The 24730-nt window shown below is 42.7% G+C and overlaps 1 protein-coding gene across 6 annotated transcripts in view; it reads right to left on the reverse strand.

The window, feature by feature from the left end:
• TFDP1 (transcription factor Dp-1) overlaps positions 1–17505 on the reverse strand; it is a 41665-nt gene extending 24160 nt beyond the window's left edge. For 2 of the 6 annotated variants that reach the window (XM_067466848.1, XM_060769661.2), the window contains exons 1-2: positions 17103–17156; positions 14858–14943 (exon numbers count right to left, since the gene is read on the reverse strand). In XM_067466848.1, coding sequence (XP_067322949.1) covers positions 14858–14869 — 12 coding nt within the window. In that variant the 5' untranslated portion in view covers positions 14870–14943; positions 17103–17156. Of the gene's footprint in view, positions 1–14857; positions 14944–16082; positions 16179–17102; positions 17157–17187; positions 17331–17359 lie in introns of those variants that run through there. The other 4 variants (XM_060769660.2, XM_060769658.2, XM_060769662.2 and 1 more) reach the window with 4 other exon arrangements.
• Between the last annotated feature and the right edge of the window lie 7225 nt (positions 17506–24730).

Genomic DNA, 24730 nt, shown 5'->3' on the forward strand with positions numbered 1-24730 from the left:
TCTCATGACCAGTACAGTTGTCACACGACCTCATAGGCATTCAGACTGGAGGTCAGATCTGGCTTTTACTGCCATAACCTGACCTTCATAACAGGTGTAATTGGACACTAGGTGACAGAAATTTACTAGATTTTTACAAGCCCAGCTTGTATCATAGTGTACCTTACTAACACCACATGCTAAATAGCTTGAATGAAACAACTGGGGAATCTCTTAAGACAGGGGTGCCATGAATCTAAAAGAATCAACATAGAATCATAGAATCAAAGAGTTGGAAGAGACCTCATGGGCCATCCAGTCCAACCCCCTGCCAAGAAGCAGGAATATTGCATTCAAATCACCCCTGACAGATGGCCATCCAGCCTCTGTTTAAAAGCTTCCAAAGAAGGAGCCTCCACCACACTCCGGGGCAGAGAGTTCCACTGCTGAACGGCTCTCACAGTCAGGAAGTTCTTCCTCATGTTCAGATGGAATCTCCTCTCTTGTAGTTTGAAGCCATTGTTCCGCGTCCTAGTCTCCAGGGCAGCAGAAAACAAGCTTGTTCCCTCCTCCCTGTGGCTTCCTTTCACATATTTATACATGGCTATCATATCCCCTCTCAGCCTTCTCTTCTTCAGGCTAAACATGCCCAGCTCCTTAATCTGCTCCTCATAGGGCTTGTTCTCCAGACCTTTTATCATTTTATTCGCTCTCCTCTGGACACATTCCAGCTTGTCAATATCTTTCTTGAATTGTGGTGCCCAGAATTGGACACAATATTCCAGATGTAGTCTAACCAAAACAGAATAGAGGGGTAGCATTACTTCCCTAGATCTAGACACTATGCTCCTATTGATGCAGGCCAAAATCCCATTGGCTTTTTTTGCCGCCACATCACATTGTTGGCTCATGTTTAACTTGTTGTCCACGAGGACTCCAAGATCTTTTTCACACGTACTGCTCTCGAGCCAGGCATCCCCCATTCTGTATCTTTCCATTTTGTTTTTCCTGCCAAAGTGGAGTATCTTGCATTTGTCACTGTTGAACTTCATTTTGTTAATTTTGGCCCATCTCTCTAATCTGTCAAGATCATTTTGAATCCTGCTCCTGTCCTCTGGAGTATTGGCTATCCCTCCCAATTTGGTGTCGTCTGCAAACTTGATGATCCTGCCTTCTAACCCTTCATCTAAGTCATTAATAAAGATGTTGAACAGGACCGGGCCCAGGACGGAACCCTGCAGCACTCCGCTCGTCACTTCTTTCCAGGATGAAGAGGAAGCATTGGTGAGCACCCTCTGGGTTCGTCCATTTAACCAATTACAGATCCACCTCACCGTAGTTTTGCCTAGCCCACATTGGACTAGTTTCCTTGCCAGAAGGTCATGGGGGACCTTGTCGAAGGCCTTAATGAAATCCAGGTACACTACATCCACGGCATTCCCCGCATCTACCCAGCTTATAACTCTATCGAAAAAAGAGATCAGATTAGTCTGGCATGACTTGTTTTTGATAAATCCATGTTGACTATTAGCAATGACCGCATTTGTTTCTAAGTGTTTGCAGACCACTTCCTTAACAATCTTTTCCAGAATCTTGCGTGGTATTGACGTGAGGCTGACCGGACGGTAGTTGTTTGGGTCATCCTTTTTTCCCTTCTTGAAGATTGGGACCACATTGGCCCTCCTCCAATCTGCTGGAACTTCTCCTGATCTCCAAGAACTCTCAAAGATGGTTGCCAATGGTTCCAAAATGACTTCCGCTAGTTCCTTCAATACTCTTGGGTGTAGTTGATCTGGCCCTGGGGACTTGAACTCATTTAGAGCGGCCAGGTATTCCTGTACGACTTGTTTCCCAATTTGGAGTTGGATGTCCTCAAATCCCTCATCCACTCCATCTTGCTGAGGTTGAAGATGACTTTCTTTTTGTGAGAAGACCACGGCAAAGAAGGTATTAAATAGTTCTGCCTTTTCCCTATCCCCTGTCAGCATTGCCCCATCTTCTCCTCGAAGAGGTCCTATTGCCTCCTTGTTTTTCCTTTTTCTACTGACATAAGAAAAGAATCCCTTTTTATTGTTTTTAATGTCCCTGGCAAGCCTGAGCTCGTTTTGTGCTTTAGCCTTGCGGACCTTTTCCCTACAGGTGTTGGCTATTTGTTTGAATTCTTCTTTGGTGATTTCTCCCTTTTTCCACTTCTTGTGCATGTCTCTTTTGTGTCTCAGCACAGTTAGAAGTTCTTTGGACATTCATTCTGGCTTCTTTGCACTTGTCCTATTTTTTCTCTTTGTTGGCACGGTTTGCAACTGCGCCTTGAGTATTTCACTCTTGAGAAACTCCCATCCATCCGTAGCTCCCTTGTCTTTTAGTATCTGTGTCCACGGAATGCTGCTCAGTGTTTCCTTCATTTTTTGGAAATCAGCTCCCCTAAAGTCCAAAATGCGGGTTTGACTTGTCTTAGTTTCGGCCTTCCTTTGTACCTCAAATTGCAGGAGCACATGGTCACTTGCCCCTAAGGATCCTACCACTTCAACCGCATCGATCAGGTCCTCCGCATTTGTTAGGATGAGATCAAGAGTAGCCAATCTCCTTGTTGCCTCTTCTACCTTCTGGACCATGAAATTGTCTGCAAGGCAAGCGAGGAATTTGTTGGACTTTGTACTCTTGGCTGAGTTTGTTTTCCAGCAAATATCGGGATAGTTGAAATCGCCCATGACTACTACATCTCTTCTCTGTGCCTGTTTGGTCAACTGTTGGCAGAAGACTTCATCAAGTTCTTCCTCCTGGCTTGGAGGTCTGTAGTAGACTCCTACAACAAGATCTTTTTGAGTTCCAGTTCCCTTGATTCTTATCCAGATGCTTTCAAGTTGGTTTCCCAGATTGCTGTCATGCATTTCTTCTGCAGCATAAGAGTTTTTGACATATAAGGCTACTCCGCCTCCTCTCCCCTTTGTTCAGTTTCTGTGAAAGAGGTTATAGCCCTCGATGTCTACATTCCAGCGATAGGAGTCCTCTCACCAGGTTTCAGAGATGCCTATGATATCATATTTGTGGTGTTGTGCTAAAAGTTGGAGTTCGTCATGTTTATTTCCCATGCTCTGTGCATTAGTGTAAAGACATGTGAGCCCCTGAGATCTTCCCCTGATCTGTTTAATTGGGATTATTGTGCTTTCGGTACTTGGTCCTTTTGTGTTTGTGCAGCCCTCCGTTTAACCTTCTGGCGGTTCCCTGACATTGTGGGTAGAGTAGTGTTCGCAAGGCTGTTGTCCCCCTCCCCCAGTGGGCCTAGTTTAAAGTGTGCCTAATGAGGTTTGCGAGTCTGTGAGCAAAAAGGTGTTTTCCTACTTGTGTGAGATGCACCCCATCCCTTGCCAGTAGGCCATCCTCCTGGAAAAGCAGGCCATGGTCAAGGAAGCCATACAAGACAAAAAGAATAAACACATATATTTTATATATCTATATCCCTATGAGTATGTTTAAATTAAGAGTAAAAATTGTGATATTCTGTATTTCTGAAAATACTTCTATTGGTTTCTTGCAAATTTTAAGTATTTTTGATTAAAGTCTACAGCCAAAATCTTTTCCCCAAGAATGCACCCCCTCCCGTTTTTCATAGAACTATTGTGATTCTGTGGTATAACAATTTTCAGCACCTTTTTTTGACATTATGTTTCAACCAACCAGTACAATACAAGTTAACTTGGCAAGGTATAGAAATGCATCATTTTTATTGTCAAGCTGTCTCAAAGCCCAGACAAGCCCTTTCAAAAAGACAACTTGATACATTAAAAATTATAGAAGACTTTCATTTAGATAGAAAACTAAATTTTATTTATTCATACTCTTTTTCTATTCTTCACCTTATCCACTGCTATGAAACTGGTAGCCAGTACATTCCTTGCAAAGTAAGTGTGCTATGATTCTGTAAACCAGGCCCATCATTTCCAGCGTTCGACTCTGGACCAACTGCCATTTCCAAAGACTGATCAGAAAATCACATTGTGCACATAGCCATAATCCATCTAGATGCCACCACACCCATGGCTGACTTGATTAGAAAGCAGCTGACACATTAACTTAAGCTGGCCAAGATACTCCCGGTTATAGCCATCACTTGATATCCATGACAGAAAAACCAACAGGCTGCAAACTTGTTTTTTTAAGGGACATACCCTATCTCAAATATGATGAGTATGTCTCTGTGTCTCTAACTGGAAGCACCTCCATGTAAACTAGATCCATTATCACCCCTATATTGTTTCCCTGACCATGAAAGAAAAACAGACCCGAACACAATCTACATATCAATGATAACAAATTTCAGCTCACTGAAAATTTTCTGTCAATGGCCATACAGATACTAAATTCCATACTGCAATGACAAGGAGTCAGATAGATGCCCCACAACATCCCTTTCTGGAAAAGGTCCTCAAGAAACAACAAGCTATTGTTAAGAATTACCTCCTGAGGCCATACCTGACAAGACAGTTCAGAAGGATCACATAATCAACAGGGATATATCAATCCAGTTTCTGTAGTAAATAAATTTACTGTGATGATCAAGCTGTCTCAACTATTATGGCAGATGTTCTTTACTCGAAAACATAAACTGGAGACTGGGTATAAATTACCCAATTCGGTAGACCCAACAAACCTTTATCAATGGTCTCAAAAACATTATCACTTTAAATATTTTGTCCGAAATAACCAACAAAAAACAGCCAGTAAAATTATGAGCAAGCAAGTGCATTACAAGCAGCATTGTTTTACCTTTCTTAACATACATTACTTTTTAGCCACCTTTGCTTTGAATTGATTAAGTTTCGAATTATTTGCCCCTATCAATCCCTTACTGACATCAGGTACCAGTACAGAACTTGAACTGCTTATTTTTATTTCTACAAGTAATGCTGGGAATCATATAGCTTTCCCAATACTGCTAAATTGACACTCCCTATGTTCACCATCACTGGCTATAATGATAAGAGCTGGTGGAACCCAGTCCAACAAGGTTGCATGATTCCCACTCGTAACTGAAAAGCAAAGAAAAGACAGAATACCCACTAAATTCCATACACTAAATAAACTCATTTATCAGTTTCACACAAGTAAATATTACTAGGAGGGTCCAGGCTCTGAGGGTCAATGTTCAAGATATGAAACTGGAATCCCCTACCGCCACATTTTTAATTGTCTAACTCAGGTATGGGCAAACTTCGGCAAGCAAGATGTTTTGGACTTTCAACTCCCACAATTCCTAACGGCAAGTAAGATGGCTGGGATTTTTAGGTGTTGGAAGTCCAAAACACCTCAAGGGTTGAAATTTGCCCATGCCTGATCTAACTCCTCTCAATCCACCAGAGCCCCTCTGGTGATTAACAATGACTAAAAACATTTTAAAACAAATCTGACAAAAAACAATCAAAATAGTAATAAAACTATTGATAAAAAATAAGTTAATATCTTCTAAATGTATTCTAAGAAACTCCTGTGAGAAGAACTAGCTCCATCAGTCTTGATTTGTGCCTCAACTATCACCTAACAGCAGCCATTTATTTAATCAAATGGCTGCACCAGGAAATGGCAAGAAGAATAATTTCATCAAGATCAGCGAAGAAGAAAAGCAGCTTCTGGAATCTTACCACCAACTAAACAAGCATTTTTCTTGACCAAGAAAGGAATACTTGGAAATGAATGAAATTATCTAGTACATCATAGTATGGAGATATACTACATGAAATATCCGATCTCTTATCGATCACAGAAGAAAATGTATTTAAGACTGAAAGATGTCCAATGACATTTTTCTGGGTAGAAAAAAAAGTTTCATTGCCTCTAACTTAATACAACTAAACTAACTCAGTTGTAACTATCATTACAACTGAAAATGAAATAATCTGGAGTTAGACATCCTCTGCAGAGAAAAACATTATTTAGTGTCATTTATTAGTTTGCCACAACATAATAGTTTGATAAATGCTGAATTTAAAGCCACCATAGAGAAACCCTAAATTGACCTTTTCTCATAATCTTATACAGACTTTCTGTTTATATTTCAGATTTCAATATTAATGTCAAAAATACGCAGTATGATTTTACACAGAATTTGTGCTACATTGGAACAGTGAAGCATATCCCTTCTTATTGGATCAATTAAATTTCAATGTTACAAACAAGGCTGCCATCTTGTCTGATATGTAGTTTCATAGTTTCCTCTCATTTGCACTTATTTTTTTATATAATGAAGCCTGTGATGAACTGACACACACTGACAAATCTCATTATATCAGTACAGGTGACTCAACCGATACTATCTATCAGGGATCTGAGACATGTAGCCTCCCAGATGTTGATAGATTGTGTTTTTCATATTTCACCAATGACATGACAACAACAACTATGAGAATGGGAATAAAATGTAATTTATACAGCTACAAGTTGCCTATCTCTCCTCTACAAAAAAGATTAATGAAAATACCCACTTAAAAACACCCTGAAATAATGGTAACTGTAACCATATGGCAAAAACTATGCAACCATTCATTCCGGAAGACAAAAGTATTTTATTTTAAAAACGTAACAAAAACATGTACCCTCATTTTTTATGAAAACAAGTGAATTAAAAATACTTTGCCACATAGGAAATAGGAACACAAAATATAAAGAATTTATTTTGTAAACTAACATAACAGATGTGCACAATGGCATAAGTTCCAAACTGTCGGCTTTCCCACACTAGTTGGCATCATAGCCTTTTGTTGTAGTAGAGCCTGTAAGTAACGTTATTTATTTATCGTGTCATCAGCAACCATTGTATTACAATTCCAACAGAGCAAAACAAAACAAAACAAAAAAGTAACGTTGCAAGCAGTAGTATGGGCGCCAGAAGGGGGAAAAGGGGTACTTATGAGCAGGAGTCAGATGAGGAACAACAAAGGAAAAGGATCCGGGATATACTTATGGCACCTACTGATGAGGACTCATTCGAGGGGTTCTCTGGAGACGAAGGTTCAATGAGTGAGGGAGAGGAAGGAGATACAATGGATGGGAATAGGGGAACTAAGAGGGTTACTCGGGAGCAAGAATCGGATGAAGAGCGACAGAGGAAGAGGATCTGAGATATACTTACTGCTCCCACAGATGAAGAATCATTTATGGGTTTCTCTGGAAGTGATGGGTTTGAGAGTGATGAAGATGGGGATGACACATTGGACGGGACTAAGGTGAAAGAGGTGCAAGCTGTATGTGCGGAGCCGATGTCTAGTCAGACATTTGTGGGGTTCTCTGGTAATGAGGATTGGCAATTGGGAAATACATCTGAGTCTTGGGGGGATCTAAGTCTTGACAGAAGATGGAGAAGTTGGAGGGATGGGAGTAGGAATTCACGTGTGGAATCAAGAACAGCTGCAAGAGATAATGACGGGGCGGAGGCCAGCTCATCTTCTGATGATGATGTATAAGATAAAAGTAGGCTCTGAAATGGGGAATCTTTGCAGAAGGCAAGGTGTTGGTTTATGTTTGTGCATTGGGTTCTTGTCGCTGCCTGTTTCGTGTTGGCATTGGGTCCTGGATCTACAGGTTACTGCTTCTGTTCGTGTGTGCTTCGACTCGGCTTGGAGTCTCATGAGTGTGGATTTTCTCCCTTCCTTGACTGCGGACCGGTTTGACTATGACGCTGCCTCAGTGGACTTTGGAACTTTGCTATGTTGGATTCATCTCGCTACGACCTCGGACTTCGCTTGACTACACTTTTCTCCCTGCGGCTCTTTTGCTTTGTTAACCATTTACATGCTGTGCTGTTTTGTGTGACTTTCAGAGCACTTTGATTTAATCCGGTTCTTTCCTCCGGATAATCCAGATTATTGCTTTAGTTACCGTTTTGAACCAGAACTGGTTTACACCTTTGAGTTTTGACCAGAGACACTGAGTTAAGTGTCTCTGAGTCCTGTTCTTTTGTTTAATAAACTCTATTTTGGAACTAAACTTTGAGTCTGGCCCTTTAAGGCATCTGTGTCCCGACATCTTTACTTTTAATGTTTTTGTACATTTAAATTATATAATGATATAACATGTGATAATTCAACCTCTTCGTGAATGTATAAGCAGCATTTTCTGATCTTGCCCAAGTACTTCTACTAAAGTTAGAATCCTTTTATTTTCCCTAGGTTTCCAAGAAGCAAATTCTTGACCATGTTTGTATATGTATATCTATAAACCAATTAAGGCCCATGTAATGTTTTCCGTGCTTTTAAAGCATAGCCTGGAAAATATAGCCAGTGGGAGGAAGGGCTATTTTGGGAGCTGTGAAAGCAACTGAGGCCTATTCTTGTTTTGTTTACCTGATATTATTTTTAAAATTAAATGTAAGTTCCATATAATTGTTTGCCTGCCAACCTGCTGTTGAGCAACAGGTTGAGAAGATAGGATGGGGTACATCAGAAGAGCTTCCCACATCCCAGCAAATGTGCTAATGGAGTGGAGTCGAATATGAAAAAAAAGTCAAAAGGAAGAAGAAAACTCCCCTGGTTATAGGTAAGCTATTACACAACAATCCAAAGGATCTGTACCAAGGAGACCTTTCTCTCTAACCCATCTAATAACATACAGTATGTTATTTTGCATGTTTATGCCATTTACTGTAGAAAGCAGAAGAAATCCCATCAATATACTGAAAAGAGATATTGGCACTGTCTTTGAGGACTAATGACACTGTACACCCAACAAGAATGGTCAAAACATATGCTATGGTGGAACACATGACAAAATATGGTGATGAAATGCAGGCCATTCTTGGTGCTAGGGAACCTTAACACTTCTGATGCAAAAGGGAGTACTGGATGCAGCTGACAATACCTATCAAAGTAGCTAGATGAACCCTTTCTGCATGGATCTTCCTTGGTCACAGAGGTAGCAATCAGGTTATTGGTCCCAATGATATACTAGCCATATAAAGTGTTGAAAATGTAAAGGCAACAGAAAAGATTTTCTGGGTTTTTTCCGTCTGCATTAAGGAAAGAGTTGTGCTCTTCAATGTCATAGAGAAAGGAAAGGTGTTGCTGTATTGTCCACACTCAACTTTCTAATAATAATAATAATAATAATAATAAGAAGAAGAAGAAGAAGAAGAAGAAGAAGAAGACGACGACGACCTTGGCCTGCACTTAAACACAATCGGTGCTGACAAAATTACAATCTGCCAGCTGCAGAAGGCCATCTTACTGGGATCGGCACGCATTATTCGCTGATACATCACACAATAACTTTTATTTTTATATCCCACCACCATCTCTCCAAAGGGACTCGGGGCGGCTTACAAGCAGGACCAAGCCCAAAACAACAGAGTTTATAATTAAGAACACATTTAAAAACACAATAAACATGTTCAATCTAATTAACAATTTAAAACAAGAGTATAAAAACAACCAAAACAAATCTCACTAACCAGAACCATGAATAAAGATCAAAAATTAGAAAGGGCTGGGCATGGGCTTGTGCAAATAGCATATTATAGGGCCAAGGCTGCGGAAAAGTGCTGAGTTCACTTTCAAGAGGTCTTCGCTTTTCTTTTCTGTGCAGAATCAAGAATAACCTTAATTTAGGAAAAACTGAAGCAGCCCTGACTAATCATTCAGTAGAAGGAACTACAGAAATGAAGAAAAGGGAAAAATACAGGGAGTATCAGAAATGAGTACTCGAGCCTATATCAAGAAGGTTGTACTGCATAACATGCTAAAAGAAAAGGCAATGTCCCCTTAACAAGAGAAAAGAAGAGAAAATAAACATCACTGCCTTTCCTTAGTCTACATCTCCGTGAAGATGCTCTTCTTCTATAACTCTGTGCCTGTGTGAGAAGAGATATAGACTGCTTCTGGAAACCACTTGGCAAGGTTACCACTTTGAGTCCCCCCAGGGATGAGAAAGGCGGTACATAAATACTATAAATAAATAAACAAATAAAGTTACTGTACCCGAAAAACCTGGTAGCGATTTTGCTTGTTCCCTGGAGTTGTTGGGGAGACAACCGCAGATAAGAGGACTAGACAAAAAGAGTTGCATGGAACCCAAAGACATATACTACATACAATAAATTTACTTTTTGCAATTATATTGTTTATTTTCACCCAGCCTTAAAGCATGCTTGAAGCACTGAAACCTGTATCAAACCATGATCTCCTATGTCCGTGACTATTGCGTTTGCATGCTTCTCTCTCCTCTTTTACAGTTTTCCATCATAGTTAGGAGTTACTGATTTTGTCCAATCTTAGCTAATGGTGGCTTGTCAAACCAGAGGACTATTGGTACAGGTTATAAAACAAAACTAGGTGTGCTCCTTTATTATGGATGAACTCTTTTCAGCACACAAAAATGAACTAAGAATATGGCAGAGTTTGTTATTAAACCCTGAATAATTTTTTGTCCGAATCTTATTTCCAGTATAACTTTTAAAATATGATTGTCCATATATTTATCGTGTCAGGAGCAACCAGACAGTTGTATTACATTTTTAACTAAACAAACAAACAAACAGACAAAACACAAAGTTTGCAAACTTGGTAGTTGATTAAATGTCCTTTGACCAGTAGCTGGCCACTTGGAGTGCCTCTGGTGCTGCCGCAAGAAGGTCCTCCATCGTGCATGTGGCAGGGCTCAGGTTGCATTGCAGCAGGTGGTCAGTGGTTTGCTCTTCTCCACACTCGCATGTCATGGATTCCACTTTGTAGCCCCATTTCTTAAGGTTGGCTCTGCATCTCGTGGTGCCAGAGCGCAGTCTATTCAGCGCCTTCCAAGTCACCCAGTTTTCTGTGTGCCCAGGGGGGAGTCCCTCATTTGGTATCAGTCATTGATTGAGGTTCTGGGTTTGAGTCTGCCACTTTTGGACTCTTGCTTGCTGGGTTGTTCCAGCGAGTGTCTCTGTAGTTCTTAGAAAACTATTTCTTGATTTAAGTTGTTGACATGCTGACTGATACCCAAACAAGGGATGAGCAGGAGATGTCACTGCCTTGGTCCTTTCACTACTGGCTGCTACTTCCCGGCAGATGTCAGGTGGTGCAATACCGGCTAGACAGTGTAGTTTCTCCAGTGGTGTAGGGCGCAGACACCCCATGATCATGCAGCATGTCTCATTAAGAGCCACATCCACTGTTTTAGCGTGGTGAGATGTGTTCCACACGGGGCATGCGTACTCAGCAGCAGAGTAGCATAGCGCAAGGGCTGATGTCTTCACTGTGTCTGGTTATGATCCCCAGGTTGTGCCAGTCAGCTTTCGTATGATATTGTTTCTAGCACCCACTTTTTGCTTGATATTCAGGCAGTGCTTCTTGTAGGTCAGAGAACAGTCCAGGGTAACTCCCAGGTATTCGGGTGCGCTGCAATGCTCCAGTGGGATTCCTTCCCAGGTAATCCTGAGCTTGGGATGCTTGTCTGTTCTTAAGGTGGAAAGCACATGTCTGTGTTTTAGATGGATTAGGGATCAGCTGGTTTTCCCTGTAGTAGGCAGTAAGAGCACCTAGAGCTTCGGAGAGCTTCTGTTCAACCATCTCAAAGCTCCCTGCTTGAGCAGTAATGGCACAATCATCAGCATAGATGAAGCTCTCTGTCCCTTCTGGCAGTGGCTGGTCATTTGTGTAAATGTTGAACATGGATGGAGGAAGCATGCTCCCCTGAGGCAGGCCATTCTTCTGTTTCCGCCATCTGCTTCTCTGGCCCTGGAACTCAACAAAAAGCTCCTGTTTTGTAGCAGGTTTCCTATGAGGCGGGTGAGATGGTAGTCCTTTGTAATTTTTTTTTTCAGGAGGAGGCGGTGGTTTCCAGTATCATAAGCTGTTAACAGGTCTATGAAGACAGCTCCTGTGATCTGCTGCCTTTCAAAGCCATCTTCTATGTGCTGAGTCAGGTTCAGCACTTGCGATGTGCAGCTTTTGCCTTTCCTGAAGCCAGCTTGCTGTGGGATCATTGTCCATGAAGTACATTCACAGTTTTCTATAGCACAGAACAATTTCTAAGGACCTCATCACACCAGAGCATGGATCCACTTTAAATCCAGTTTCTGCCTCCTGCAGACTTCTGGGGCAAACGTTCAATGCCACAGTATATTCATAAATACAAGTACAAATAATGAACCAACCAGATCCCAAAATTAACCAACATCTAAGAAAAAATTATATTATACTTTAGGGAGGGACCTTTAAACTGCTCAGCCAGAAAGGTCCTGGACCTCTCAAAACTACAAACCCCAAAATTCTACAGGAAACAGAAACTGGATTTAAAATGGTTTCCTGCTCTGGGGTGATGAGGCTCTAAGTCTACAAAGAGCTTTATTAATACCAATAGTCTTTGGTCGAATAAGTCCTATATATACAAGAGAGAATCAATCTGTCAAAAATGGCCAACAACAGCTATAGCAGTGGTTCTCAACCTGTGGGTCCCCAGGTGTTTTCGCCTACAAATCCCAGAAATCCCAGCCAGTTTACCAGCTGTTAGGATTTCTGGAAGTTGAAGGCTAAAACATCTGGGGACCCACAGGTTGAGAACCACTGAGCTACAGGGTTATGAAGTATGTAACTGATTAATTCACATCACCATGAAATTCAAAGTCATCATTAGTTTAGTTGTTGAAACTTTTAAACCAAAGCATTTCCCAATTTATGGAACGCAAAACATAATGAGAACTATTTCAGTCCTGGGGCTTGCTAAAATTTTGTCTCGGGCTAAAACTATCCTTGGTTTTTCCTTTAATCACTTCATCCATTATTTCCACAATTTCCTTCTCAATCCACTGCCTACTTTGACCCACTTTCTTTAAGAATGCTGTATTTTGGCCAACCACACTAATATTTCTATCATCTTATCTAGCTCAAAAAGATATTGTTAAAAGGTAGGAACTCTCTTCAGTGTGCCCCTTCATTAACCATAGTACCAAGAATCCAAGTACTACTTTAAGTATACCCTAGGACTTTGGTATTCACAATGGGACTTTTCAATTCTATTTCTTTGAGCAGCAAATGTCCCCACTTCATGCCATGCACAGCCTGCTTTTAAAGTGCCTCAATTTCAAAGAGCTCTGCCATGTTGCATGGGATATGCATATGTATGCTGTTCAAGAAATATAAGCCCAAAGACTCATTTTGTGCACTGATTTGAACAGTTCTTTGGAATCGTGCCACATAAGATGTAGATTTACAGAACCAAAAAACCACATGCTATCCAAGTCCTCACTTTCTGAGAGGACATGACATCCTTCTTACAAGGTTAGTATGATACAAATTCATTTATATTAAGGCCAAGTTAAATTTAAGTATAGGATATCAAACATTTAAGTTACCTTGCTTAATCTCCATAGTTCCTTACAGGAGACAGAATTCTTACTTTTCTTGAAACTTGAGTAATTTTGCAGGCAACATGGGCTGGACCCCATCAGCTTTGACCTATTCTTCTATGATTTACAAACCTTCTACCTAGTTGTGCACTAATATGTGTTGTGAGCTAGTTAGTATGAATGATTTCTGTGCTTTTCAGGAATAAGTAGATTTCAAAAAGGGAAAAATGATTTAAACTACTTAATTTAAATCAATGCATTATGGACACTAAATACACATTGCATGATTTGAAACTCACCAAACTAAACTCAGTTCATCTGTTTCTACTCCCTAAATTAGACTCTGAGACAGAGGAATTGCCAAGCACAACATGGTTTGGTGAGTTGCTAGGCAGGCTTGCTCTTACTCAATGGAATTAGCCTTACTGATCAAACGTATGATTTCATGGAAATTTACACATTTGATTAAATTGTACTGATTTATCCTTTCTAATCAGAATTATAAATAGAGGTGTGTATTAGATATGAGAACAACTGAAATGAACAAGTTCATTTTTAGATTGCTGTTTGAGCCTATAATGAATGAAATTAGTAGAAAATCAATCAACTCTAACATTTTAAGCACATGAAAAGACTAAACTACACTGTTGTACCTTCATTGAGGAATGTGCAGTTGTGCTAAAGAGGACAAAAAAACATACCTATTATTCTAGACAAGTAATTCAATTAAAAGTAGTGTGGTAGCTAAAGTAGTAACCTATCCTGCACTTAAAGAGAAGAAAGTATCTTCTCTGAAGTCAATAAAAACAAAGTTAATGTCAAATCACATTGTGCAATTGACATAACAAGTTTTCAAACCTTTATTTCTATTGTGTGAAAATTCTCCTTGAAATACAAGTATGAAAATAAATCAAAGCAAGTTTACTGTCCAAGGGAGTATTCAGCTACCATTCTAAAGGGTAGACTCAGCTTTCCTTCGATTGCGAAATAGAAGCATTTATTTCATTAATCCACTTTTGCTGAAGTAGATAGAGCTGTTGGCAGATTTTTAAAAAACGGATTTTGGTAGACAAAATGGCTCCAGACCTCACTTCAGAATAAATTTTAACTAAAAGGAAGATATTGCGAGCTGTGCCATTCTGCTGCTGCTTCATTTTAACCCAGTACAGCACGAATTGATGCTGTTATGTGAAATAATGCCACCACTGCCAAATAATGTCAATTAATACCACTACTAATACACAGCAATATATTCCCAGAGATGTTGCGCTAGTAGAGATTACAACCTGTTATACATGATATAATAAAGTAATTTTAGTCAAGGTAAGAGTAGTACTGCCATATGTTCTAGGAATCTCTTTGACACCTATGACTAGTTGTGTAGCACAGAACAGACCCGTATTATTAAACCCTGGAGATGTCACTGCAAGATTCAAGGCTACAACTACTTTATTGAATACTTACTGTTGATTCAATGCACATCTATAGGATCAAAGTGAATTCCTATTATTTGTTAGTCCTTGTGTTAACATGTGGGTTTGTAGGATCATTATAAACAGACATACTTACATCTTTTGCCATGTTATCAAGTCCAAGAAATCAATTCTTTACTTGCGTTGTTGCCACAGGATAAACAGAAGAAGCAGTTCTATATTCTGAAAGAAGAAAAGAAAAAAAATTAAGCTAGCATACTGAAAATCAATTTAGAGTTGAAATAATTAAAATTAGGTTTTTCTGCCAAAGAGTTCAAAGTGCAGGCTTAAAGTAAAAGCTTGAAACCTTCAGATTTTTGACAAGCTCTGTTTTTTTAAAAAAGAATATTGCATCTTTCTTTTGAGAACATAATACAACTCAAACTGACAGAAGAGGATTTCCTCCTTTTTGGGTGGTGAGGGAGATTAAACCTGTCCAGCTCTACATTATGGCTCACGCATGTCCCACGCTGAAGTGGGCAAGAGGAAGCTTAGTGCAGATGCAGCATAGGCCCCGTCTACACTAACCATTTAATGAAGTTCAAACTCACACAAAAGCATGCAAAAGCAAACCCTCAATGCATATCAGTGCTCTGTGGTTTGTGTCCTCACCATCCAGGCCTCAAGCTAGTTCCTGGATTTCTTCTGTAATCACTTTTTTCAACACCTATTTGAAATTGGATTAAATGTGCAGTGTAGATGGAGGCCTAAGTCATGTCCAGCTCTGCATTAGACCCCCTTGAGAAGCACAATTATACTTCATGCACAAACAGACCTGGCCTGCCCTGAAGTGGGCAAGGAGGGGAAGACTAAGCTATGTGCCTGACCATTCACAACCTAGTTGCTAGGCCTCAGGGGCCCAACTCCCTTTAGCAGCACTCTTTGCCAGCTCAAAACAAAACCCAACCTCCAACATGCAAGCAAGGCCCAGTCCAGTCCCTTCGATGATATGGCGTAAGGGAAAAGGGAGGGAAGCTAGTGCTCCCAGTTCCCTGTGCAAAAAGGCAGGCAGGCTGCAGCATCTGTGCTTCAGAGAACAAGCCCTGCCAGCCTCCCCCCGGGCCTCAGAAAGAGAGGGAGGGAGAGCCCTAGAAGTCTAGCCCAGCAGTACAACTGAAAGAGAGAGAGGGGCAGACAGGCAGGGAGAAGGAGGGCCACCCATGCACCAAGCTCACCCCCACTGAAGGGAAGGGGGAAGGGAAGGCAAGGCGGTGGGGGAAGAAGAAAGAGAGAAAAGGGGAAGGAGGAAGCTGTTTTCTTCCTGCCTCAAAGGCTTTCCCCCCACCTGGCTGCCCCCTTCTGCCTCTTTCCCAAAAGAGTACCTGAAGAACCAGAAGAGGAGAATCCGAGAGCAAACTCCATCCCCCAACGCAGGGGAAGAGAGAGAGAGAGAGCCAGAGATGCCAACTGCACATGTGCAATGCACGGCCCTCCTCAAAACCCCCTCGGGGGGCGGGCTGTGGGGAGGAAGATGATCAGGGAAGCAGCAGCAACACCACCATTTGCACACAAGACAAAGTGGCAAAGAGGGGGAGAAATTAGGAGGAAGAGGGAAGGAAGGAAGGAAGGAAGGAAGGAAGGAAGGAAGGAAGGAAGGAAGGAAGGAAGGAAGGCAGGCAGGCAGGCAGGCAGGCAGGCAGGCAGGCAAGGAGGGAGGCCTCTGCCACCGTAGCAATTGCACTGGCCCTGATAAGAAAAGGCGGGCCAACCATTAGGAGAAAAAATATATCTCAAAAACACAGAAAAAAGTAACCCTGATCTTTTGCGCCTGTTTTTTTCCCCAGAAGGAACTCCAAAAAGTGGTCAGGAAAGGAAAGCCAAGGAAGGGGTGCATTTAGGGGGAGGGTGAAAGTGTTGACTTGGATCAAAGTGTGGACTCCCTTGCATATGCCTCCTGCCACAGCTTGCAAGTCTTCATTCAGGGGGAGAGGATGGGGCTACAAGGGAATCAGTCCCTCCACTCAAAATTGGCAGGTCCTTCATGCTGTCCAGGTCTGCATTGGTTCCCTGAGATACAAGCACAGTGCTGGGTTGCTGTAGGTTTTCTGGGCTGTATGGCCATGTTCCAGAAGCATTCTCTCCTGACGTTTCGCCTGCATCTATAGATGCAGGCGAAACGTCAGGAGAGAATGCTTCTGGAACATGGCCATACAGCCCACAAAACTTACAGCAACCCAGTGATTCAAGCCATGATAATACAAAGCACAGTGCTGCCTCATAACAGTTCCTGAAGTTGGTGGGGAGGGGGGGGGGCAGAGAAGGGACCCCCACAAACACGCGAGGCAGGCCTCCCTCTTCCCACAAGCGCCATCATCCCCCGCCAAAGCCCAGCGCCTCCTCACCACCAGCACCACCTTGGCTCCTCTTCCTCCTCCTCCTTCTCTTCGCCCTGCCCCCTCCCTCCTCCCCCTCCCCCTGTTTTCACACCTGTTTCCCGCTCCCTCCTCCTCCTCCTCCATGAAGGGAGGGCTTCTGGGCAGCGCGCGCGCCCTCCCCTTTTCCTGCGCGCGACCCCGCTGCCGTTACTGCCTTTCCTTTTTTTTTTTTGGCAGTTGGCAGGAAGACGGGAGAAAGAGGGGGGGGGAGAATTGAAACTTACACTTTCGTGCGTCCCTCCGGCGTGACGCTGCGCGCTGACGTCACGGAGTGGAACGTGCCCCACATAGCCACACGCGGGGAGATTAAAGTTCCCTCCCTCTCTCCTTCTGCTTCCATCCCTTCAGCGCCATACGTTTAGGAGGGAGGGGAAGCGCATGCGCAAAGTTTTCGCGCCTTCGGGATTCCACCACGCCTCCCTTTCTCCCGGGGAAGTGCGCGCGCGGGAAGGCCAAGAAAGAGCGCGAGAGCCAGCTGGCTCTCGAGGGTGGCAGTGGGGCCTCGCGCCGCGCGCCGCCCTCGCGAGACTCAAGGCCTGTCATCCGGGGAGCTGGAGTTTTGGCGAGGCGCCGGCGCTCTTTGAACCAGGGAATCATAGAATACTGAAGTTGGAAGAGACCTCGTGGGGCATCCAGTCCAATCCCCTGCTAAGAAGCAGGAGAATCGCATTCAAAGCAGCCCCGACAGACGGCCATCCAGCCTCTGCTTAAAAGCCTCCAAAGAAGGAGCCTCCACACTCCGGGGCAGAGAGTTCCACTGATGAACAGCTCTCACAGTCAGGAAATTCTTCATGTCCAGATGGAATCTCCTTTCTTGTAGTTTGAAGCCATTGTTCCGCGTCCTAGTCTCCAGGGAAGCAGAAAACAAGCTTGCTCCCTCCTCCCTGTGGCTTCCTCTCACATATTTATACATGGCTATCATGTCTCCTCTCAGCCTTCTCTTCAGGCTAAACATGCCCAGCTCCTTAAGCCGCTCCTCATAGGGCTTGTTCTCCAGACCCTTGACCATTTTAGTCGCCCTCTGGACATATTTCTCCTCCCTATGACTTCCTCTCATATTCTCATGTCTCCTCAGCCTTCTCTGAAGCCAGAAGACCTTGTGAAACTACCGCTCCCATTGAAGGAGATGTAGTTTATAAGATTTTATAAACGCTATATAGGACTGTAAGTCGCAGAACATGCAAAGTGCATGCCCCATCACCATGTTTCCATGGCATTGGGGCATAGCAATTAAAAGTGGTGTCAAACCGCATTAATACTACAGTGTGTATGCACCCACGGTCTTCCCACGTGGCTGTATGGCCAGATGTCTTGCGAATGATGATCATAAACTCGAACTGGAGGACCTAGAACAGGCATGGCAAACTTCACCCCTCCAGGTGTTTTGGACTTCCAACTCCCACAATTCCTAATAGCCGGCACAATCAATCAGGGCCAGCTAACACCTGCCAACAAAGGATTCCCCCAGGCAGCAACCAGCCGGGCTTTGAAGCTGCAAGGACTTTCGGTGCTAATCAAAGTGGCCAATTGCAACATTCACACCTGCCTCAAGCAGACAAGAGTTTTTTCCCCACTCTAGACGTTCCACAGATATATAAACCTCACTTGCATAGTTCCCAACAGATCTCACAACCTCTGAGGATGCCTGCTATAGATGCAGCAGAGAATGCTTCTGGAACATGGCCATATACAGCCCAGAAAACTCATGGCAACCCAGCCGGTAGGCTGTTAGGAATTGTGGGAGTTGACGTCCAAAACACCTGGAGGGCCAAAGTTTGCCCATGCCTGACCTAGAAAATCCTAGCGAGGTTTAAATCAAATCTGCAAATAAAGTACCTGCAGATGTGGGGGCAGGGCTGTAATTTGAAAAAAAAAAAAGCATGCTATGCAGGAATCAATATTTAGTACATGGAAAAAAACAGGCACCTAGGGCCAGGCAACCTCAATAAAAATAATAAGTATTTAAGTCCTGCTTTTTTCCCTCCAAGGAAACTCAAAGCAGCAAACACTAAAAAAATAACAAACAAAATGCAGACTAATGCCAAAAGCACATAAACATTAAAATAAAGAACTATTAAAAAGCATATTTAAATCCAATAAAGCCATTAAAGAGGCTATTGCAAGCATAACTGGTAGGCTATGATGTCATGCAGGGGATCAATGCTTTTGGATTCCTTGGTACCTAAAATAACATTCTTACCCTTCTACTTGAATAACAAACCTCTACAGTTTGGTTGAATGTTGGAAAGGTTCACCTGCTTTAATTCTTAATCGGCTTAAATATATTGTTTTATTAATTCATTTGTTTAAGCAGGCATATAACTTTACTTACCGTATTAGAAGTTGAAAATAATGCAAACCCTTAAATCATTTCTTGTTAACTGCCATCAAGTCAAGTTTGAGTTATGGCAGCTTCATAAATGGGACACATCCACATCTCTGACCATCAAGGGCCCTACTCAAATCTTACATAAACATCTTCATTGAATCTGTCCACCTGTAACGCAGTCTTCCTTTTTTCCTGCTGCCTTTTACCTTACCAAGCATGATTATCTTTTCTACTGAGTCATGTCTTCTCATGTACCCAATGTATGAATCCCAACATGGTCACCTTGGCTTATCGCTTCTGGTGTGAGAGAATTGGCCGTCTGCAAGGACGTTGCCCAGGGGACGCCCGGATGATTTGATGTTTTATCATCCTTGTGGGAGGCTTCCCTCATGTCCCCGCATGAGGAGCTGGAGCTGATAGAGGGAGCTCATCCGCCTCTCCCCGGATTCAAACCTGCTATCTTCAGTTCTGCCGGCACAGGGGTTTAACCCACTGTGCCACCGGGGGCTCACACCAGAAGCCACTTGCGAACACTACTTTACCCATAATGTCTGGGAATCGCCAGAAGGCTAAACGGAGGGCTGCACAAACACAACAAGGACCAAGTACCAAAAGCACAATAATCCCAATTAAACAGCTCAAGGGAAGATCTCAGGGGCTCACATGTCTTTACACTAATGCACAGAGCATGGGAAATAAACAAGACAAACTCCAACGTTTAGCACAACACCACAAATATGATATCATAGGGATCACTGAAACCTGGTGGGATGACTCCTATAGCTGGAATGTAGATATCGAGGGGTTTAACCTCTTTCACAGAAACCGAATGAAGGGGAGAGGAGGCGGAGTAGCCTTATATGTCAAAAACTCTTATGCTGCAGAAGATTCAAGACAGCAATCTGGGAAACCAGCTTGAAATCATCTGGATAAGAATCAAGGGAACTGGGACTCAAAAAGATGTCGTTGTAGGCGTCTACTACAGACCCCCAAGCCAGGAGGAAGAACTTGATGAAGTCTTCTGCCAACAGTTGACCAAACAGGCACAGAGAAGAGATGTAGTAGCCATGGGCGATTTCAACTATCCCGATATTTGCTGGAAAACAAACTCAGCCAAGAGTACAAGGTCCAACAAATTCCTCGCTTGCCTTGCAGACAATTTCATGGTCCAGAAGGTAGAAGAGGCAACAAGGGGATTGGCTACTCTTGATCTCATCCTAACAAATGCGGAGGACCTGATCGATGCGGTCGAAGTGGTAGGATCCTTAGGGGCAAGTGACCATGTGCTCCTGCAATTTGAGGTACAAAGGAAGGCCGAAACTAAGACAAGTCAAACCCGCATTTTGGACTTTAGGAGAGCTGATTTCCAAAAAATGAAGGAAACGCTGAGCAGCATTCCGTGGACACAGATACTAAAAGACAAGGGAGTTACGGATGGATGGGAATTTCTCAAGAGTGAAATACTCAAGGCGCAATTGCAAACCGTGCCAACAAAGAGAAAAAATAGGACAAGTGCAAAGAAGCCAGAATAGATGTCCAAAGAACTTCTAACTGTGCTAAGACACAAAAGAGACATGCACAAGAAGTGGAAAAAGGGAGAAATCACCAAAGAAGAATTCAAACAAATAGCCAACACCTGTAGGGAAAAGGTCCGCAAGGCTAAAGCAAAAAACGAGCTCAGACTTGCCAGGGACATTAAAAACAATAAAAAGGAAAAACAAGGAGGTGATAGGACCTCTTCGAGGAGAAGATGGGGCAATGCTGACAGGGGATAGGGAAAAGGCAGAACTATTTAATACCTTCTTTGCCGCGGTCTTCTCACAAAAAGAGAGTCTTCAACCTCAGCAAGATGGAGTGGATGAGGGATTGGAGGACATCCAACCCCAAATTGGGAAAGAAGTCGTCCAGAAATACCTGGCCACTCTTAATGAGTTCAAGTCCCCAGGGCCAGATCAACTACACCCCAGAGTATTGAAGGAACTAGCAGAAGTCATTTCGGAACCATTGACAACCATCTTTGAGAGTTCTTGGAGAATGGGAGAAGTTCCAGCAGATTGGTGGAGGGCCAATGTGGTCCCAATCTTCAAGAAGGGAAAAAAGGATGACCCAAACAACTACCGTCCGGTCAGCCTCACGTCGATACCGGGCAAGATTCTGGAAAAGATTGTTAAGGAAGCGGTCTGCAAACACTTAGAAACAAATGCAGTCATCGCTAATAGTCAACATGGATTTATCAAAAACAAGTCATGCCAGACTAATCTGATCTCTTTCTTCGATAGAGTTACAAGCTGGGTAGATGCGGGGAATGCCGTGGATGTAGCGTACCTGGATTTCAGTAAGGCCTTCGACAAGGTCCCCCATGACCTTCTGGCAAGGAAACTAGTCCAATGTGGGCTAGGCAAAACTACGGTGAGGTGGATCTGTAATTGGTTAAGTGGACGAACGCAGAGTGCTCACTAATGCTTCCTCTTCATCTTGGAAAGAAGTGATGAGCGGAGTGCCCCAGGGTTCCGTCCTGGGCCCGGTCCTGTTCAACATCTTTATTAATGACTTAGATGAAGGGTTAGAAGGCAGGATCATCAAGTTTGCAGACGACACCAAATTGGGAGGGATGGCCAATAGTCCAGAGGACAGGAGCAGGATTCAAAACGATCTTGACAGATTAGAGAGATGGGCCAAAACTAAAAAAATGAAGTTCAACAGTGACAAATGCAAGATACTCCACTTTGGCAGAAAAAATGAAATGCAAAGATACAGAATGGGTGACGCCTGGCTCGAGAGCAGTACGTGTGAAAAAGATCTTGGAGTCTTCATGGACAACAAGTTAAACATGAGCCAACAATGTGATGTGGCGGCAAAAAAAGCCAATGGGATTTTGGCCTGCACCAATAGGAGGATAGTATCTAGATCTAAGGAAGTAATGCTACTCCTCTATTCTGCTTTGGTTAGACCACATCTGGAATATTGTGTCCAATTCTGGGCACCACAATTCAAGAGAGATATTGACAAGCTGGAATGTGTCCAGAGGAGGGCGACTAAAATGATCAAGGGTCTGGAGAACAAGCCCTATGAGGAGTGGCTTAGGGAACTGGGCATGTTTAGCCTGAAGAAGAGAAGGCTGAGAGGAGATATGATAGCCATGTATAAATATGTGAGAGGAAGCCACAGGGAGGAGGGAGCAAGCTTGTTTTCTGCTTCCTTGGAGACTAGGACGCGGAACAATGGCTTCAAACTACAAGAGAGGAGATTCCATCTGAACATTAGGAAGAACTTCCTGACTGCGAGAGCCGTTCAGCAGTGGAACTCTCTGCCCCGGAGTGTGGTGGAGGCTCCTTCTTTGGAAGCTTTTAAGCAGAGGCTGGATGGTCATTTGTCAGGGGTGATTTGAATGCAATATTCCTGCTTCTTAGCAGGGGGTTGGACTGGATGGCCCATGAGGTCTCTTCCAACTCTATGATTCTATGATTCTCAAGTCGCTCCTGACACGACCAAAAAAAAAACACCTTTGGCTTATTGCAAGAGTTCAGGCTTGATTTGCTATAGGACCTATTTGGCTTTTTAGCAGTTCATAGAAACATCTCAGATTAGTTGGTTTTCTTCCTATCGGCTTTTTTCACAGCCAGACATTGAAATGGAAAATGCAATGGCATTGGCAGTCCGAACTTTAGTTTTCAGTGCTATCTCTTGAGACTTCAAAATCTTGTGTAATTCCTTCACAGCTCACCCTCCAAGCCCTAGTCTTCTGATTTATTAACTCCATTCTGATAAATGACTGAACCAAGATATGGAAAACCGTGATTTCAACATCTTCATTATCTCCTTTAAAATCAGCTGTTAGGAATTCTGGGAGCCGGAGGCCAAAATATCTGGGGACCCACAGTTTGAGGATCACTGTTTTAAATGCTTGTGTGCCTTTAAACCATCTGGCAAGTTATGGTGACTCCGTGTATTTCATAAGGTTTTGGGGGCAGTCAGGCCTGTAGCCAGGATTTTGATTCGGGGGGGTGGGGGGGTGGGTGGGCTGAGACTGAGTGAAAGAGGGTCTACCCTAGCAAACCTTTTGTATCATTACCCCAATACCCCCATGCATATGGGATATATTGAGGATGGTGATCAGATCATGATATGAATAAACATAACAGTTTAAATAATGTACCAGTAAGGCCTTCTCACGGACCACCATGAGAATTTGGGGGGGGGGGGCTAAAGCCCCTCAAGCCCCCCCCCCCCCCCGGCTACATGACTGGGGACAGTTTTGGGTAGGAGATAGTCAGAGGTGGTTTTGCCATCTTGTTCCTCTTAAATATATAGCCTTCAGTGTCTGGTATTTGTTGGTGGTCTCCCATCCAAGTACCAACTAGGGCTGGCCCTGCTTAGGATCCATCAGAGAGGACCTGGTGCCTTTTGGGGCCATTTTAAACACTACTTCACAATGAACACAGCATTGTTCAGTAGCTGGCATTAATTTCAAATTGTGCTAGGTACCTACTCAGTTGAAATTTGAAATTAATACCAGTTACAAAATGTTCCATTGTTAATACTATAACGCTCAGTTATGACTCCTTGATAAATTGAGAAAACTGAAATAACCAATGCCCTTATCTCAAAAAAAAATACTGTACAATACTAAACACTGAGCCAGCATGGTATAGTGATTTGAATGCTGGACTAGCAGTCTGGGATATCAAGGCTGGGATATTTGGTTAGTCATGAAAACCCACTTGAACAAGTAACACTTTCTCAATCTCAGAAGAAGGCTACATCAAACCTGATCAAATCTGTCCAAGAAAGCCCATGATAAAAGTTATATTAATTGTATTGTTTTATTTGCTTGTTGCTTTGTTGTTTTTACTGATGTGTTGTTGGTCTTGGCCTCATGTAAGCCGCTCTGAGTCCCTTTGGGGAAATGGTGGCGAGGCATAAATAAATAAATAAATAAATAATAATTATTATTATTATATGCCTTGGGGTGCCACAAGTTGAAAATGCCTTAAAGGCACACACACACACACACAATATTACCCTATAAGATTTTGAAACATGCATATCTTAAGTATTTGAAAGAAATAGGGCAATATAGCAGAAAAGGGCACTGCCATCTCTAGGACTGTCTAGCTTTAAGAACTTACATGGAATCTGTAATATCTATCTAAAATTATTGTAAATTCCAAGTTACAAAGTTTTTTTAAAAAATAAAAAAGTTTCAAGTTGTTCCTTCTTAGATACATGGCAACTGAGTTATCCAGTGAAATGACACAAAGCTAAA

This window comes from Anolis sagrei, chromosome 3 (assembly GCF_037176765.1).
Source record: "Anolis sagrei isolate rAnoSag1 chromosome 3, rAnoSag1.mat, whole genome shotgun sequence".
NCBI lineage: Eukaryota > Metazoa > Chordata > Lepidosauria > Squamata > Dactyloidae > Anolis > Anolis sagrei.